Below are 18493 nucleotides of genomic sequence, written 5' to 3'. Positions count from 1 at the left end.
ATATAGTCCGCCCCGCACACTCAGGTCGTCTGGGAAGAATCTGTTGAGGATCCTGATAACGAGATATGTATCAACCTCACAAAGGGTCTTTTCTATTTCGGCCCCTGGGATCTGGAACACCCTTCCTGAGGAACTCTGCTCTTTAAAAAGAGACTTAAGACCTTCCTGTTTCGGCAAGCCTTCCCCGATGCTCCTTGATGATATATGACTCCCCCCTATATGTACAGCATTATCGAGCACATTTAGCTGGCCTGGATTTGATGTATGGATTTGATGTATGGTTTTAATCTGTATTTTGAAATGTTTTTATTGAAGTTTTATTTATGTATTGCAATTTTTATCTTGTATTTTGTATTTGATATTGAAATTTTTACCTGTACACCGCTATGATCAACATGGAATAGCGGTTTATAAATAAAACTTATTATTATTATAAAAGTTAAGAGCAGCTGCCCAGTTACGAACAATCCTGTGTCCCCACAGCAATGGTGACACATCAAATGTTCCCTCTAGGCTTGTCAGAAGATAGTACTGCTTAGTGGCTAAAGTCAAGGACCAGGGATTCTTGTGCTCAAATCTGTGGCCCGGTACAGACGGGCCCTGAATGACGCCCTCTTCACGTGCTAGAGTTGCCTCGGGGCGGAGCGCCCACACACCCCGCAACCCTAGCACATGACTAGAGCGTCATTGCTGAGGAGCACCGTATAGACAGCATGCGCAGCGATGACGTCGCTGCTGCACTGCATCCAAATGGAGTAGTGCAGCAGTGACATGTTCGCGCTGCCACAGGCTGCTTGTGGCGGCACAAAAAGGAGCCACTTTTTAGCACTCCTTTTTTTTGCTGCGCAGCAACGAATGACGGCCCCAGCCTGCCCTTTTGGAACTGTGTGTACCAAGCCTCTATTAAGTTATAAAGTTCCCAGTATCATCTGTTAGCCACATCTACTCCCAGGGATGGGGGGGGGGGGGGGAGATAGAAGTGTGTGTGTGTGTGTGTGTGTGTGTGTGTGTGTGTGTGTGTAAAAGCCAGCATGACACAGTGGTATGAGTGCAGAACTATGACTCTGGAGATAAAGGTTTAATTTCCTACTCTGCCATGGAAACCCACTGGGTGACTTTGGCTGAGTCATGCACTCACTCCAAGAAACACCTGTGATAGGGCTACCATAAGTCGGAAATAACAACAAGGAGGGGGGCATATATACTTTCCAAAGGTCCTTAGAGGAAGATTGGAATGAAAAAAGAATAGAAACAAAAGTAAATTAAATATTGATGGATTATGTATGTGTCCACCACCAGTATAAATGAATGTTTTGATATTTTTCATATCACCACTCTCATTGCTAAACTACACAAGAACTTGAAGAGAAATGAACAGTGGTACAGAGCAGTCTCAAAGAGTACTTACTACTCCACAAAAATCAAGGATATTCTTGGTGTTTGGAAGAAGAACTGAACAAAAAGTGGCAGGGGAAAGGACAGAGCAGCTTAGCCAACATACTTCAGCCATAATGTCCGAGTACTCAATTAATTCTGATGACTGATTGTTGATAATCTCAGAGAATACCCCCTTTCAGAGTAGCATAATATGAAGTGTGCATACCCAAGGCCTGGTAGCACCTACACTGATTTCCTGAATTATTTAATAATATATAACAGAAGTAGGTGGTTGATAAATCAAAATCGACTCAGCACAGATCTATGATCAACTCATATTGTACATAAACCCCACCATTTTTTACTGCTTGTTTTTCCATGTCACACAGGCATTCTAATACACAGTCCAAAATGTCAGACTATGAATAAGTTTACATTTTTATCCTGTCACCCTTAGACCTCACATTTCATCTGAACAATTATTTGAAGGCAAAAGCTGGACAAAGGCAAAATCAAAGTTAAATGGGGGCTGAGGTGTCTGTGTGTAATTGTAATAGATGGTCAGTACACAGCTGAATCCTGTGAGTTCCTTTTACATGAGTACCAGCGAATATTTTGCTACAGCAAAAGAATGACACACTAAGATTTCTTTCCTTCCAGCAGCTTAATCTACTCTAGCTTTTTCTTCACAAATGAGGAAGCAACACAAAGAGGTCATGGCTACTCCTTTAAGAGTGTGATCTGCTCCTGCTGTTCATTCAATCCCCTTGTGAGGTCAGTGACCCATTTTTCATGAAGATGATTACATCACAGCCTGAGGATTAGGAAGTGGAGAAGAAAGATGGAGGGAAAACAATCAACAGCAGAGGCTGCTAAAATGCAAATGTAGTTCCACTAGCCATGTAAAGAGGGAAACATAACCCAGAAAATTCAGGACATGAGTAAAATGAGCTGAGAGAGACAGGAGACATATTGCAGCCCTGCCCTGAGCTGTTCCCTGCAGTCTGAACAGCAAAGGCTAGCACTTCTGTGGAGAGTCTTCTTTCTGCAGAGCACTTGCTTAATTCCGCCTATCTTGTTGCACTGAGTGGATTTCTCTCTGGGTTAAAATAACCCTATCATTCCCACAGCAGTATACAATACTATGAGCAACCGAAACAGAATTTTAACGTCTCTCTCAAGGAAGAAAACCCTTAAAATTCATTTTATTCCCAAAGTAAAACAGTTGCCAGGTAAATTTTTAAAGCCTTAAGACAAGGGGAAGAAATCAGAAAGTGACAAAAAATAATTGCTAACAGTCATCCACTGAGAAATAATAATTTTGTTTCTGTGTGTCCTCTCTTTGCTAATGCAACCAAAAGGAATGAAAGGAGGAAGATAAGGAACAGCAAGACCACTCTTGCTTGGTAGCAGATTTTCATGGCATCAGTCCAGGAAAGGTTCAAATATTAAGCAGAATGAGGCAACTGCTTCAGGCAGGAGCTAAAGTGACAGGCTCCCTCACCCCAGCTGTTCCCATTTGTTGGAGGTAAGCGTTGTGTCTGCTACATGAATTCTTTAATCATTACTTCAGGTATGATGGAGGATGCCATCCCATGGACTGAGAGTTCAGTCTTCTTCTATTATGGGGTGGGAAAGCATCATCTTGTCTTTCACCTCAAGCAGCAAAATGTCTTTGGCTGGCCTTGCATCAGCCTTTTTTGATAACAAGATCTTGGCTCCTAAGAGACAATGAATGATACATTTCTCAATCTTAAATATATCTGCAAAGCACTAGGTATGTTGGTCTGCTTTGTTGCACTGCATTTAACCTCTCATATCTTATGTAAGATGTCATTTTTATATTGCCTGGACATGTTATGGTATGCTGTAATGGGTTTATCACACAGACAAGGTTTTCAAGGCTCTGATCTTTGAACTGCAGATGCAGACAACAGCAAGAACAGACACATCAGAAGAAAAATGAAGGATACGACAGGGGTTTGGCTGTTTTGCACCAGATTCTATGCTGGAGTCCAAGGGTTAAAGCCTTTTTAAAGGTTATTTGAAGATACCAGAGAAGGTATCTTCTCCTTTCACCCTTGGACTATTTTTTAGGGCAGTAAAGATAATAATAAGGAATTCTTAAGGCACTGCAACCAATTTCAGTCAATTTCTACAAATGTCACTCTGAATCAGAATTTATAACACACTAGCTATCCATAAAACAGCAAATTCTCTTCTTATCTTAAACTTTCAATATAAATCAAAAAGGTCAGAAAAATACCTGCATGAGCAGTCTTTGAAAGAAATTTTTTCTTTAATAAGAGTTCAGATCATTTCATTATTTCAGATGGGTATTTGCAAACTTAAGTGGTGGACATCTCATGCCTATTTTTGTGTGACTAATGTATTACACAATTTATCCCACTAAAAGCTGTTCTCCCTACTACAATCTAAGTTTTGTTCTCGTGTATTATCATGTATCAGATGTTGTACCATCTACATGTAAGTGCATTAAACTACTGTACATTTAAGCCTAGTGATAAGTCGCGAAAGATGACTAAAACAATGATCTCTTATGACAAGTGAAACAGAAAATGCACACCAAGCTATACTATATTTCAAATAGGGACTCTAACTATTTGGTTGCTAGTTTTACTTTTTTGAATGTCTTTTAAATTTTTTATAACTGCACTGAGATAATGTCATGTATTTGTATTAGCAAAACCTGACAGTTTTTGGCAAAGAAAATGAACTAAACTCTACACTAACTATGAATGACTAGGCTGATTCTCAGGTGGGTACTTTGTAGATGCCCTAGGCAAGATGTGTTAAATGAGCTTTGAGTAAATATTAAGCCATGGGAAGGGGCCAGTGAAAACAAGAATGGGAGAGATCATCAAGGTCTGAGCTTGGTACTCTCCTCCCTTTCCAAAGCAGTATAGGAATTAATCACAAGCTAAGCATTTCCCCACTAGCTTCTCCTGGAGCTTACTGATGGCATTCTAATAATGTCAGACTTTCAGCCACATCCCATTTACAGCACATGCCTATCTTACAGGGATAAAAATAAATAACAACCCTTGATTGATTCTATGCACATGGGATGTTGTGCTGCAGAAGGTTTAGCTTGTGACAAATTGACCTCAGCTTTCCAGCTGCCCGCCCAAAAAGGCAGAGATAATTTTCATGGCAAGAACCAGAGGAAGAGCTGTCAAAGAGTTTAGATCTGAGTGAGGTATTATGTTTGAATTCCAATGAATAGCTAGAAGGCACATTATACTGGAAAAGCAGAGCAACATGAGGGAAGAAGATGACATTAAAGAAATTGATGTAGGCACTGCTACTGAAATGTAAAATCCTTTATGTTCAAAGGGCAGAGATTTTTATTTTGACATGTCAAACCACTACTACTTCCTGGCTGTGCTTGCACAAATGTTTTAAAGGGATAGCAAAGTACTAGTTTAGCAACAGGAAGTTTTCAAATCAGCAGCTGTCAAGCTCTAGTGGTGGGATACACAGGCTCAGAAATGAGAGCTGTCAGAGCATTAATGACTCCTCTTGTCCTGGAAGTGGAACACATACCCTTCTATTACAGAATCTGACAGAGGGTTTTTAGCCACCTAACCCTGCCTCATTCAGGCTCTGACTCTCTTGCTGACATCTAGTTCTGCCTGAATCTGTCTAATGCTTGGCCATTTACATATACTTGTAGCACTGCCCTGAGCCTGACATTTCACATTCTCCCCTTGACCCTTATCTTCACCCCTGCCATAAATGACATGAAGTACCACAAGCAGAGCTGTTTGTGATGAAGCAAACTGAGCAAGGCAACATGGTAAGCATGCAAAGCTGAAGCAAGAGTGAACAAGCAAACTAAATGGAGAGTGTTATGGAATGACTTTGGGTGAACCCCAAAGTGAAAGGAGGTAACTAGCTGCTATAAGGAGTTTAAGGAAAGGCAGCACTCAATACAGCTTCACACAGCAATTCTCTAACTAGAAGCAAAGAAGGTAGATCTGACCTCCAGTGATGCAATTGCAGTGCAGTCCAAAGAGAATGTAGCTGAACAATGCTCTATTTAGTACTGTGAAAAACATATCCTCTGTACACATATCCCCAACCTGCTGCTTCTGTATAGGGTGGGCTTATAATTTAGCTGATAATATGGTAGGGAAACAATCTTTCACCAGGTCACATTTCAGAAAAGCCATGTTTTTTAACAAGATATTGTTGAAGGCAAAAGCAGAGAAAACAGCTGCAGGTTATCTAGTTTTACAGCTATTGCAAGTTGTGGTTGCCTCTTCAAAGCTGGGCAGGGTGTAAGGTTGTACCTACCACGTGTTGTTGGCAGCATGTCTGATAAGCCCTGCCAAGCGGTCACCATCTCTGGATTCTTCTCCAGGTCAGCGAAGTTTTTCCACACCCTTATAGCACCATCATCTTGAAGGAAAGACAGAAGGGAAAAGATAAGGCAAGGTATGTAACAGTAGTCTGAGAAGAGAAGATGGTGTTTGGTGATCATCACATCAGTCACTGTCATTAAATCATAGCCATTACAGATTTAATTCTTATGTACAGTTTATTCAGATTTTACTAAAACATGGTTTTCAGAATAGCTAGAAGACATGTCCAGAAGAGTAGTCAGAAGTTGCCAGTGAAGGCCTGAACTCTTCCCAATTTCAACAATTTCTGTTTACTTTGTGGAAGGTTTATCTCTTCATTAGGGCAGAATAATGCTAACCCTCCATTCTGAGTTATAAGCAGCATCTTGTTTTTTGTATAGCCCATATATTTCTTCTTTAATGCTTGGTGTGTGATAGCATTGAGTGATAAGGCACACATTTTAGATGGCCTTTGCTTTTCAGAGTGCTTTTCTCTGCACTATGCTTATTTTGGATCAGAGCATCAACTTGGTTTAATGGCAAAACAAACAAACAAACAAAACCCCCCAGCTTTGGGGAGTACGTCCAAGTGGGGTAATGGCACTGTAAGATGAAGGCTAGACTCTGCTCCATGTATCATTTTCCTAAAGAAAACTGCTTTTTCTTCTTATGAATTTTTTAAAACAACAAACAGGAGGCTTTTTAAACGTTAAATTAAGACTCATACATTACACAAGAATCTGAGAAAACATAGCATAAACATATGACTGGACCACAGTTTTTCTTCTCACAGCTACAGTGTGTTCCTTCCCTCAGACTAGCTCCTTTATTTTTCACTGTTCTGAACCTGTGTGGTGTGACAAACTCTAAGCCCAGCCTATTTGCACCATTTCATTTCATGAACCTTTCACCTTACATACTGCTATATTCTGTCATACACCAAACATTTTCCCCCTTTAGCATTTAAGAATCACTATGGGATGAAACAGAAGGGCATCCAGGAGCAGCCAGAAATCACTCCCAGCCTGATCACCCTGGGGCCACAGTGAACACATGTTGCGGCCCCAAGGGTACCTCCTACCATGGTCCCAAAGGGACCACGGCAAGGAGAGGAAAAAAGCTGCTCCTTTTGGGAGCGGTTTTGGGCTGCCTTAAGCGGCTTTGGTGAGGCTTCCAGGTGCTCTGGGGGTGGGTGTCATGGAAACGCCATGCCCCTGGAGTGGCTGGAAGCTGCCCCGTCTGTTTTTGGCCTAAGTTAAGGGTGCTGGGGTAGTGTGTTATAATGGTTTGAAAGTTGGACCAGGACATTGGGAGACCAGGGTTTAAATTCTGTCTGAGACATGGAAACCCACTGTGTGACTTTGGGAAGTCACCCTCTCTCAGCCTCAGAGGATGACAAATAGCAAACCCCCTCTGAAGATACTTGTCAATAAAACCCTATGATAGGGTCACCTTAGAGTCGCCATAAGTCAGAAATGACCTGAAGGCACACCACATCAACAACAAGTTAAGGGTGGAACCAAAATAGTGTAGTCAGTTGTACATTGGACTACAACTCTGGAGGCCAGAGTTCAAATTCCTGCTCGTCCCTGGAAACCCACTGGGTGAACTTGGACAGGTTACACTCTCGGCCTCAGATGAAAACCATGGCAAAATTCTTCTGAGCAAATCTTGTAAAAAAAACCCATAATAGAGTCGCTTAGGGTCACCATAAGTCATATATGACTTGAAGGCATACAGAAACAAGTAATGGAGAAACAAGTTTATAGAGATATCACAGTCCCCTTGCCTCATTCTCCTTATTAAGCCCAATATTCCAGAAATATGAAACACTTAGTCTGGCAAATTTAAAATGGATCTAGGACACAAGAAAATCCAGCTGTTTTGAGGAAAGAGGAAAACAGTACTTTATGTCATCACTACAGTATCTGTTTTCTTTTTCTCAGTTTATTTCTTTGGGACCAGACAGGAACATTCATGAGATTCTAATCCAAAAACAGAAGACAGAGAAGACACGTACTCTCTCCCTCTATTACATATAAAGCTTAGATGGTAATAACATCAAGGTTCAAAAACAGTCAGTGAGAAAAGGCTATGTAATTTCCTCATGTTTCCTCTTTGCTGTGGAAAAGACAGCATAGGATCAGATAGGAATGATATATGTGGATTATTGGCTATAGGAAGTCTTTATGATTTAGCTACAGATTTGGGCAGAGAATCCCAAATGGGGTGGGACAGAGAAAAGTGGTAGATTGTCTTCTGCCTCCAAACACTGACCAGGTTACACCACTCAGGGTGGAAGGACAGCTTTAATATACTTCAGGATGGTAGATCTTCACTTAACTACCCCCCCCCCCCATCTCCCCTCAATAACAGAGGAGTATAGGGAAGCCATGATCAGTGAAAGCTCCAGGCTGGCATAACTTAAAAACCCAATCTGGAAGCTTCCTGGAAGAATGAAGGGTATTTGGATGGAGTGGACCTTGAAGATGTGTTCTATGATGGCTCGTGGGGAAATTCACTTTTTGGATTAACCAGGCTTCCTAATGTGAAAGAAGGATTGTTCTGGAGTTGTGAGAGGGGATTGACATGGTGAATTCCTGCAGTTGGGTTCAAAATAATCTTACGGCTGACAGGTCAGTGGTTAGATCTCCTGATTCATAAAATATTTTTCACACTTGGGATGAATTGAGAATGGCAGGGGATGATAATGAAACATTCACAGGATAATGCTCACTGTTTTGTGAGGCTGCAGAGTCTTATGGATGACTCAAAGTCTGTTGGCAGTGTGTGCTGAAGATAGTGTGCAATAAGGACATTTTCACTTCTGATTCAGAAAAGAAATATATACAAGATTTCTCTGGTGCATGTGTATGATGGTGGTGGTGGTTGAAAGCAGGGATGTGAACATATATCTATGTGTGAATGAATCACGGGGCCAGGCCCATTAACAGTCTGGTGAGACAGAGCACATGTCAGACACTTCTTAACCCTCAAGTTTACTTCTTTCATTTAAACCATTCCCACCTGTAGCTGTCAAGAGCAGGGAGCAGTCTTGTCCATTCAAATATTCCATGGCTGTGATTCTTGTGTAGCGTGGATTTCCATTGTGAAAATAATCCATCTTCTCCCCTTTTTCCCAATCCCAGAAGCTGGGAAAGGGAAGGGGGGAAAACCCAGAAGGAAAAATAAAATAAAATAACACAAAGGTTAGACAGCTGAAGTCATATACTAAGACTGGATTTAAGTGCACAACTAGCTAAACTTTTCAGACTGGCTCAAAATCAATTGCAGCCCCCTTTCCCACTGCAGATTATTTAACATTGCTTGATTAATGTCTCTACATTACACCTCCAGCTGCTGCAGAGGGAGTAAACAGAAAGTCTATTATAAAGGCCTGTAACGAATTCTGGTGTAACAAGACAACTGTACTTATAAGACTTTTCCTTAGCAGAACAAACAGAACAGCAGCTCAACTATGCTCATTTAAAATGTTTATCTTACCAGATGCTGTCTTTATCAGCCACTGCTATACATGGGGTAAATGGGTGAAATTTGACTACGGAGGGCATGCCAGGATTTCTGTTCAGAAATATTTGATCATCTAGTCGTGAAATGCCTAGAAAGTGAGAGAGGAAGAGCAGAGAGAATATTGCTATCAACATCTGATACGCAAAATGTACTGAATGACCATGGATTATTGATCTACAAAGGAGGCTCCCTAAACACATTATAGTTGATTTCTTCAAATTAAAAGGGGCAGGGAAAAACTGGTTTATTTCCAGACTATTTTAATTTTGTCTTCTGTCCACACAGAAAATGAGGTAATCACCCAGCAAGAGACCAATTGATGTGGTTGATTTCCTTCAGTGTGATGTATCTATTTCCTCTGTTAAGACCAGAGGGAAGAGCTGCCAACTTATCTCCACAGTTTGATTCTCCTCTTCCGACCTTAACAAACTTGAGAACTCACAATGGTTTTCAGAATTTGACAGCAGAACACTGCCTAGCTAAGAGGAGAGCAGATCAGTGAGCAGGCAAAATGCTGTGAAAGGTTAACCACCTATTATTAGAGGGGATACTAAAAAGGCAGGTAACAAGAGCAGATGTCACATAGAAGGCACAACTCCATTTCACTTCACTATAATAATTAATTGCAATAAGAGCCAAGATTTCATATTTGAAAAATGACCGAAAGGTCCACTGTATTAAAGGCAGGCTCACAGAAAATCATCACATTACTAAGCTTTAGTATAGAATATATATGATAATTATCATTACAAAACTTTTTATTCTTTTTGGATGACAGAATTGGGGGCATACTCATCAAATTTGCAGATGACACCAAATTAGGAGGAATAGCTAATACCCCAGAGGACAGGATCAAAATTCAAAATGATCTGAATAGACTAGAAAGCTGGGCCAAAGCTAACAAAATGAAATTCCACAAGGAGAAATGTAACATACTGCACTTAGGGTGGAAAAATGAAATGCACAGATATAGGATGGGGGACACCTGGCTGAACAAGACTATGTGTGAAAGGGATCTGGGAGTCCAAGTAGACCACAAACTGAACATGAGTCAACAATGTGATGTGGCAGCTAAAAAGGCCAATGCAATTTTAGGCTGCATCAATAAAAATATAGTGTCTAGATCAAGAGAACTAATAGTGCCACTATATTCTGCTTTGGTCAGGCCCCACCTGGAATATTGTGTCCAGTTCTGGGCACCACAATTCAAAAAGGGCATTGAAAAACTGGAGCGTGTCCAAAGGAGGGCGACTAAAAGGGTGAAGGGTCTGAAAACCATGCCCTATGAGGAACACCTTAGGGAGCTGGGGATGTTTAGCCTGGAGAAAGAAGGTTAATAGGTGATATGATAGCCCTGTTTAAATATTTGAAGGGATGTCATATTGAGGAGGGAACAACCTTGTTTTCTGCTGCTCCAGAGAACAGGACCCGGAACAACGGATGCAAGCTGCAGGAAAAGAGATTCCACCTCAACATTAGGAGGAACTTCCTGACATTAAGGGCTGTTCGACAGTGGAACAAACTCCCTCGGAGTGTAGTGGAGTCTCCTTCTTTGGAGGTCTTTAAGCAGAGGCTGGATGGCCATATGTCGGGGATGCTTTGATTGAGAGTTTCTGCATGGCAGGGGGTTGGACTGGATGGCCCTTGTGGTCTCTTCCGATTCTATTATTCTATGATTCTAGATTTAAGTGGAGGAAATTTCCAAAATGGATGGCATCCAAGATTTCCAGTGTTTCCAATTTGCTGTTGTGTTCAAATAATTTCCCTGCTACTTGGCTACCCTAAGGTGAATCTATTATGGGCTTTCTTGGTAAGATTTATTCAAAGAAGGTTTGCCATGTGAGGCTGAGGAAGTGTGACTTACCCAGTATCATTCATATTTGCACTAAGCTAAGTATGTGTGAAATAAAACGCTTTAAAAATGCCACACATTTTATTGCTATATGCTAAGAGCTGTTGGCTTTATTGGCTATGAAAATGCTCAAAGCTTCAGGACAGTGGTAGTCATGAGGAATCTTAGACATATAGAAAACTTGCTGGAGCATAAAATAAAAATGTCCTTCTCATGACAAAGAGAAAATCCTCCCATACTGTTCTGACTCTCCTCAATTGTTTGCACAGTTCTAGGCACCATTCTATTTCTTTTAAAAATCCTCAAGGCTCACTTCTCTGCTGACTCAAGCTTACCAGGTTGCAAAGGACCGAGCTGTACGTGAGAGACAGACCATCTCTCTCAGCAGATTAATATTTCACACTAATCTTTCCCTAGCTGACATCTCAAGATGGGAAAGCACCCAGATTTTCTCAACTCTAGTGGGAGCAATCTTGAGTCATGCTGAATGTGACAGTAGAGGTGAGTGACGAAAATGTACTCCTTCTTATTCACTGGCTAAGCAAGCTGCAGAAGTAGTATAACGTCAATTCTAAACACAGCTATGTAAAATTAAGGGGCCACTTCAGGAAGATACAGAGAATTCAAATTAAACTGCTGCCATTAAACAATAAAGCCCACAGCCTGACTGCTGCCTTGTAAATGCATAAAGCATTATAAATAAGCAAGATGAGATGGAATATACAGGCTGATGAATTGTGAACCCAATACATATTAAAGGGGTGGGGTTGGATACTATAAGGGTAAAAGAAACCACACACAAGAAGTACAGGAGAACTATGCTGAAGGGAAAAGTCATTCAGGGAATTAATAAAGCCAAAGGATATTGAAATCCTTTAGGTGATTTGGGGAAATAGCAGAAGACAAGCTATTATGCAAAAGCTTTAAACACATCAGCTGTTGACTCTGCCATGTGGACAGGGTGGAAACACTGGCATCCTTCCCTGCAACCCTGGTTTTGCTATTGTTCCTAAGCTGCAACATCCACCTGAGCTTCACAGAACTGAAGAGAAAGGCAAGAATGCCTTGATGTGATTCATTTTGTGGTGGAAGTTTTGCTTCTTGGCCAACACATCATCTCTGATTGGCATGGCTGCCCAAAAGCTCAGCTACCAGTGTTCAGGTTCAAAACTGTCAGTCAGATGCCTGCACTTTAAAGATTATCATGGCCAGGTGCTGAAAGGAAACACTCACTTCAGTGGTTTTTGAATGCTTGTACCTGTCACCAAGCACATTTTTCAGTCCTTTTGTTCTTTCTCACTTCTTGAAAGACTAAAGCAATTAAGACTAAAAAAGCAAAAAAGTAAGGGTTGGACTGGATGGCCCATGTGGTCTCTTCCAACTTGATGATTCTATAAAACAAGGCCCTTTTGCTTGGATCAACTAGGGGTGCACTGTATCAATCAGCCAGCTCTCCACTTCCATGGAAAGAAGAAAGTCTGGGTGCTCAAATACTCAGCCTGCAGCTCTTGGGGTCCACAAGCCAGATGAAAAATACATGAATGGCCCATATTATAAGGACACTGGAATTGTGGCCATCTTTGCTGACCCTAAAATCCTTAAAAAGATAAATATTTTCAAAATTAACAGACTTATGAAAAGATCCTTGTGTTCTCCCAGGTGGACATCTCTGTCCTAAGGAAAGGAAGAACAGAGGTTCACAGAATGGGTTTGAACTTCTGATGAGGGACTTAGTTTAAACACTCTTAGATCATGTGATATCACTATGTTTGGTTTTTCGTTGCTGTGAGACAAGTATCCATACTCTGTCCAGAAGGATCAGCTAGTTGTATCACGCTACCAAGGATTTCACCATCTTTCCCATATTTATCCTTATGTGGTGGAGCAATTTTAGCAGGAGGAAGGATTTTTATATGGAAAGTCTTCACCATCTGAAAAACTATCAAGAGGAAAACTAGGCTTGGCACAGACTGGCTCTAAAAGCTGGCTTCCTGGCGGCTTTGGGGACATGATGTCTAGACGCTACACACCCCAAGACGTCTTGAAGCCGCCCAATCAGACGGCGACGTCTTCAAGATGTCTTGGGGGTGTGGCGTTTAGATGCCACACACCTGAAAGCTACCCTGGAGCTGCAGCAGGGTGCCTTAAACCCGGTCCAAACAGGAGCAGATCTTTTCAGATCCTATTTGGGCCAGATTCCTGACACATTGTGGCTGTGGTGTGTGCTTAAACTCAAAAACAGAAGAACTTAGGGAAAAGATAGGGTATGGAAAGACATAAAAAAAATCATACTAACCAAATGAAAATGTGAATTGGTTAGTTTGAGGGTTTTTTATGTGGTGTGTGCTTGCCATGGCCCCAAGGTGTCTTGGGAGAGGCGGCTTCAAGCCGCCCCTTCATGCCTGTCTGTTCCACCCCTTACTCTAAAGTTATTCTTCAACTAATGTATAGACACACAGAGAGGGGTAACCTTAGCTTCCAACTGCAGCTAAAGCCTAGAAAGTTCACAGTGATGTGACCTCCACCTCTGTGTTCCAGATCACATATGACTGTGAGCATGTATATTACTGCTAATTTGTAGGCACTTCACTCCAAAAAACTATTGATAAAACTATTAAATGGGCTGGATTCATTGAATGGTGGCTCAAATCCCATTGTGTTCAAATGAAATGGCAAATCCTGGTTTGCATGGCAGGCTGAGAAATGAAAGTTTGTTTTTCTATTCCATCTCTAGAAGACTCATAACCTTACTGCTGTGAATTTTACCAAGGAAGAAAAAGATCAGCTAAATCCCAAAGCAAATTGCCTATCACAACAGTACAAGTACACCAAATTAGGGGGAATAGCTAATACCTCAGAGGATAGGATCAAGATTCAAAATGACCTGAATAGACTACAAAGCTGGGCCAAAGCTAACAAAATGAAATTCAACACAGAGAAATGTAAGGTATTGCACTTAGGGCGGAAAAATAAAAAGCACAGATATAGGATGGGTGACACCTGGCTGAATGAAACTACGTGTGAAAGGGATCTAGGAGTCCAAGTAGACCACAAGTTGAACATGAGTCAACAGTGTGATGCGGCAGCTAAAAAGGCCAATGCTATTTTGGGCTGCATCAATAGAAGTATAGTGTCTAGATCAAGAGAAGTAATAGTGCCACTGTATTCTGCTTTGGTCAGGCCCCACCTAGAATATTGTGTCCAGTTCTGGGCGCCACAATTCAGAAAGGACATTGAGAAACTGGAGCGTGTCCAAAGGAGGGCGACAAAAATGGTGAAGGGTCTGGAAAACATGCCCTATGAGGAACGACTTAGGGAGCTGGGGATGTTTAGCCTGGAGAAAAGAAGGTTAAGAGGTGATATGATAGCCCTGTTTAAATATTTGAAAGGATGTCATAATGAGGAGGGAGCAAGCTTGCTCCAGAGAACAGGACCCGGAACAATGGATGCAAGCTACAGGAAAAGAGATTCCACCTGAACATTAGGAGGAACTTCCTGACAGTAAGGGCTGTTCGGCAGTGGAATGCACTTCCTCGGAAGGTGATAGAGTCTCCTTCCTTGGAGGTCTTTAAAGAGAGGCTGGATGGCCATCTGTCAGGGATGCTTTGATTTGGATTTCCTGCATGGCAGGGGGTTGGACTGGATGGCCCTAGTGGTCTCTTCCAACTCTACGATTCTATGATTCTATGATTCTAAGTTTATGTTACAAGCAAAAGCCTTTAAAGAGGTCATCCATGACATGATAGAAGCTGGTGGACAGAACCTCTGATTACAGTGCCATGAAGAAGAAAGAATATCTATTCTCCTTTGTGCTAGGAGATGTATCAAGGGTGGGATAGGGGGATTGCAGAGGGGATTACCTTTTTGGATGATTTTCTGTGCTTGCTTTCTGACTCGGGCATTGCGCAAGAACCGCCATTCCCTCTCTTTACGGACCTGGCTCTCCAAATCATGTTCTTCTGGAATCTACAGGTAAATTAGAAATAGATGAAGACCATAAGACAGCGGAAAAGAATGGAATTTTGCAACATCAGCTCTCTGTTTATTTCAACCAGTATAGGAGATTCTTCAGTTGATGCAACCTGACCAAAAGCAGCAAGAGGCTGATGAAGGTTTTCTATTCCCTGATACACTTCAGTACCTTTTGAGCTCAACATTATCAGGTGGTTTTGGTCTGTGGGATGTCAACCAATAAAAACCTTATTATTTCCTGTAGCCATTGAAAATAAATATTAGACATTTTCAGGTGGTATTTTAATGAAATCTAATGGAGATTACATTTTTCTTTGACAAACAGCCCATGAGAGTGATTGATGGTTAGGAAAGTAATCTGGAATACATTATTTGAGTGAAGATGTATACACATATTGCTTTAAAAATGACATCAGCAATGAAATCTTCTCACTGGGGATAGCTCTTTTAAAATGCACATTTTACGCTTACGATGGATAAATTATAGCTATTAATCGACAAATATTTTAAAACCTACTCCTTCACACAAAGTCCATGCCTTTTATCTTGTGTCAGGCAGGCTGCAAGCCCTTATGGGAGGAGAATGAACATCCTGTCATCTTAAAGAGCAACATAAATTTATGAAGTTTATATAAATGGTTTGTCATAGCAGATATATCTGAATCTAGTGGCTGCTGTTATAGTCCCACAAGCATGTCATATACTGAACTGTTTTAACACCCATCTCCTAAGCGTTCTTTAAATGTAAGGACTGGGACTTTTGCATAATTTCTTCCTAATAAATGGCATCATAAAGCATGTGGCAGGGAATGTAAATACAGAAGGTATAATTCATGTTTGGAGATAAACATGTGGAAATCTTCTGTTTCTGTACAGTTGTCTAGGGTATGGAAAGCAGTGCATCATTGCTTCGGTTAAAATTAAAGTCAGCATTACTGGCATAGCCAAACAGATGAAAAGGCCATTGTGAGGTTCTCCTGACACAAATTCAATACAAGTTGAGCATGCCTAATGTAGAAATCTGAAAACCTCCAAAACCTGAAACTTTTTGCTGCCAGCCACCTTTGAGGCAGTGGCTATGGTGCTCCTGATCATCTGTCTCTCAGATCCTCAGTCTCCCTCCAGTCTTGCTTCTCATACACAATATAAGTAGTGAACAAACAAGATGCAAGCCTGGAGAGAGACACAAGGTTCTGTGAAATGGCAGGAGGCATGGATTTGCACCAAGCACTATACTTGGATTCCCACAATTTTACAGATCCCAAGTCTCTTTCCAGTCACATCTCTCTTGAGCCTTGCAAATACAATACATATTATACAAACAAAATAAACAAACAGCTTCATTTATATTCTCCTTCATACTGAACTAACAGTGTCTAAGCGATTTACAACTGTAAGTTAACTGCCCCCAACAATCTGGGTACTCATTTGTGTTATGTACTGCAAATATGCAAATCCAGGTATTTCAAAATAAAAAATACAAAATATAGAAAGTTCTAGTCCCAAACATTTCAGATAAGGGATACTCCACCTATACCACAAGTTTCACAAAGCCTTTTTTTTTTTGGTATGACACTTGTATCTATTGTGACATTCAGAGAGGAGCCATAATTCACTGGTAGTATCCACACTTTGCATGATTAAGGTCCCAGGTTCTACTTTTAGTATCTACACTTAAAGAATTTCGGATAGCAAGGGTGGAAAAGGCCTCTTCCTGAAACTTAGCATGTTGTTCCAGACAGAGTGGACAGAGCTGAGCAAGGTGAACCAACACTGTGAGTTTGGATAAGGTAAGTTCCTGGAATATCTGATCACTTGAAATTTTGGAAGGCATACCAAAAGAAATAAAGCTTGCTCTACTATACCACATGCAAGAAGTGACCAGGAGTATGAATCTATTGTTGGTACATATTTACTTCTATTTATGTATTTTCTGAAACCAGGGGAAGAAAGGTTGGAAGGAATTTAGATTTGTACATCCCCACTGCACAGTCTCAGATCATGTTCAAGGACAAGAGTCTAAGTAAGAATGGAAAGAATTGCTAATATTCAAACAGCAGGTGAAAAGGACACTCTGACCAGTGCTGCGATATCCTGAGAATTTTTGCTGACTTAATTTGATGCTGGAATCCCGCCCCCAGCATTTTCTATGAAGGAACGTTGTTTTCTATACACACACACACACACACACGCACAAATAGGCACGTGTGGGTGTTTTTTGTGTTAGTACAGAATAAATCGCAAACTGTGAATAGTGCTTGAAAACTGCAGTTTTCAAGGACTTTCTCACAGTGAGAAGAGAATTGATTGAATTATTCATTCTTCCCTATGAGAATGAAATTAGTGAAGATTTATAACCTCGATGTAAAGAGCATAATGTTATGTAATGTATCATAGGTGCCAGTCTTTTGGAGAGAGAACTGTCATAGTCAGATCATTACTATCATTACCATAGCAAGACAAAACAGTCTCCATGTGGGTGCCACAACCCTGTTAAAAACAAAAAAAACCCTCATCTTTTATTGAAACTTTTTTAATATTTGCAAATACAAAACCAAGACCAGTGTACCAGAGCATCTTATTATGTAAGAATGGAGCACCACAGCATATTTGTGCATTTAAAGATGCAAAAACTATTTATATCCCATTACAGGTTCATGGCAAGATTTAACATTTCTAGGGTTAGTCCAAAATTTACAAAGGCGGGTTACAGACTGCCTGTTTGGGGCGGGCTGCACCCGCCCCTTTCCCTGGGGTATCGGGGCCTCAGTGGTTAGACTGGCAGCAGCTGAGGCCCCGATCCGCCGCTTTCCAGGCTGCGGGGAAGCGGCAAAAGGCCGCTTCCCCGCAGCCTGGAAAGGGGTGTCCTTGGGGCTTCAAGCTCCAAGGACACCCTGCGGCGGCGGGGAGGAGGAGAAAGAGGCCCCTTGGCCCCTTTCTCCTTTGGTCCGCTGGGCGCAGCCGTGTAAAGGCTGCGCCCAGCGGACCAAACCAGGAAGGAGCTCCGAAACGGAGCTCCTTCCTGCTCTACGCTAAGGGCGCACTAAGCGCCCTGGCGCGGAGCGAGGATGTCACGTCTGCGCCGCCCCGTATAGAGGCGGTGCGGTCGTGACGTCCTCATGGCGGCGGCTGCCATTTTGTGCGTGCAAAGCGCGCACTAGGGTTAGGGGGTGTGGAAGCACCGGCCCTTTCTAACCCTAGTACACGCTCTGCGTGTACTTTTCTGCCCGTTTGTAACGGGCCTATATAAACAATTTATAGCTGACTTTATACTTTTATCAAAAAGTCTAATTGAAATGTCATTGTTAATATATGGAATGAATGGGTATCATTTTTCCAAAAAGAAATATGATAACCTGAGACCCCTAGCCACATTAATTTGCTGTGTTAACTC

General features: G+C 41.5%; 1 protein-coding gene across 3 annotated transcripts in view; it reads right to left on the bottom strand.

Annotated features, from left to right (window-relative positions):
* RPTOR (regulatory associated protein of MTOR complex 1) overlaps positions 1 to 18493 on the bottom strand; it is a 539367-nt gene that overhangs the window by 60786 nt on the left and 460088 nt on the right. For all 3 annotated transcript variants that reach the window (XM_089539327.1, XM_089539336.1, XM_089539347.1), the window contains 4 exons: positions 14988 to 15093; positions 9249 to 9363; positions 8772 to 8896; positions 5698 to 5802 (listed from right to left, as the gene is read on the bottom strand). In XM_089539327.1, the coding sequence (XP_089395453.1) occupies positions 5698 to 5802; positions 8772 to 8896; positions 9249 to 9363; positions 14988 to 15093 (451 nt within the window). The remainder of the gene's footprint in view (positions 1 to 5697; positions 5803 to 8771; positions 8897 to 9248; positions 9364 to 14987; positions 15094 to 18493) is intronic.

This window comes from Sceloporus occidentalis, unplaced genomic scaffold (genome assembly GCF_023333645.1).
Source record: "Sceloporus occidentalis isolate IW3139 unplaced genomic scaffold, rSceOcc1.0.p SCAF_1, whole genome shotgun sequence".
NCBI classification, from domain to species: domain Eukaryota; kingdom Metazoa; phylum Chordata; class Lepidosauria; order Squamata; family Phrynosomatidae; genus Sceloporus; species Sceloporus occidentalis.
This window is presented reverse-complemented; position numbering and strand designations above follow the sequence as displayed.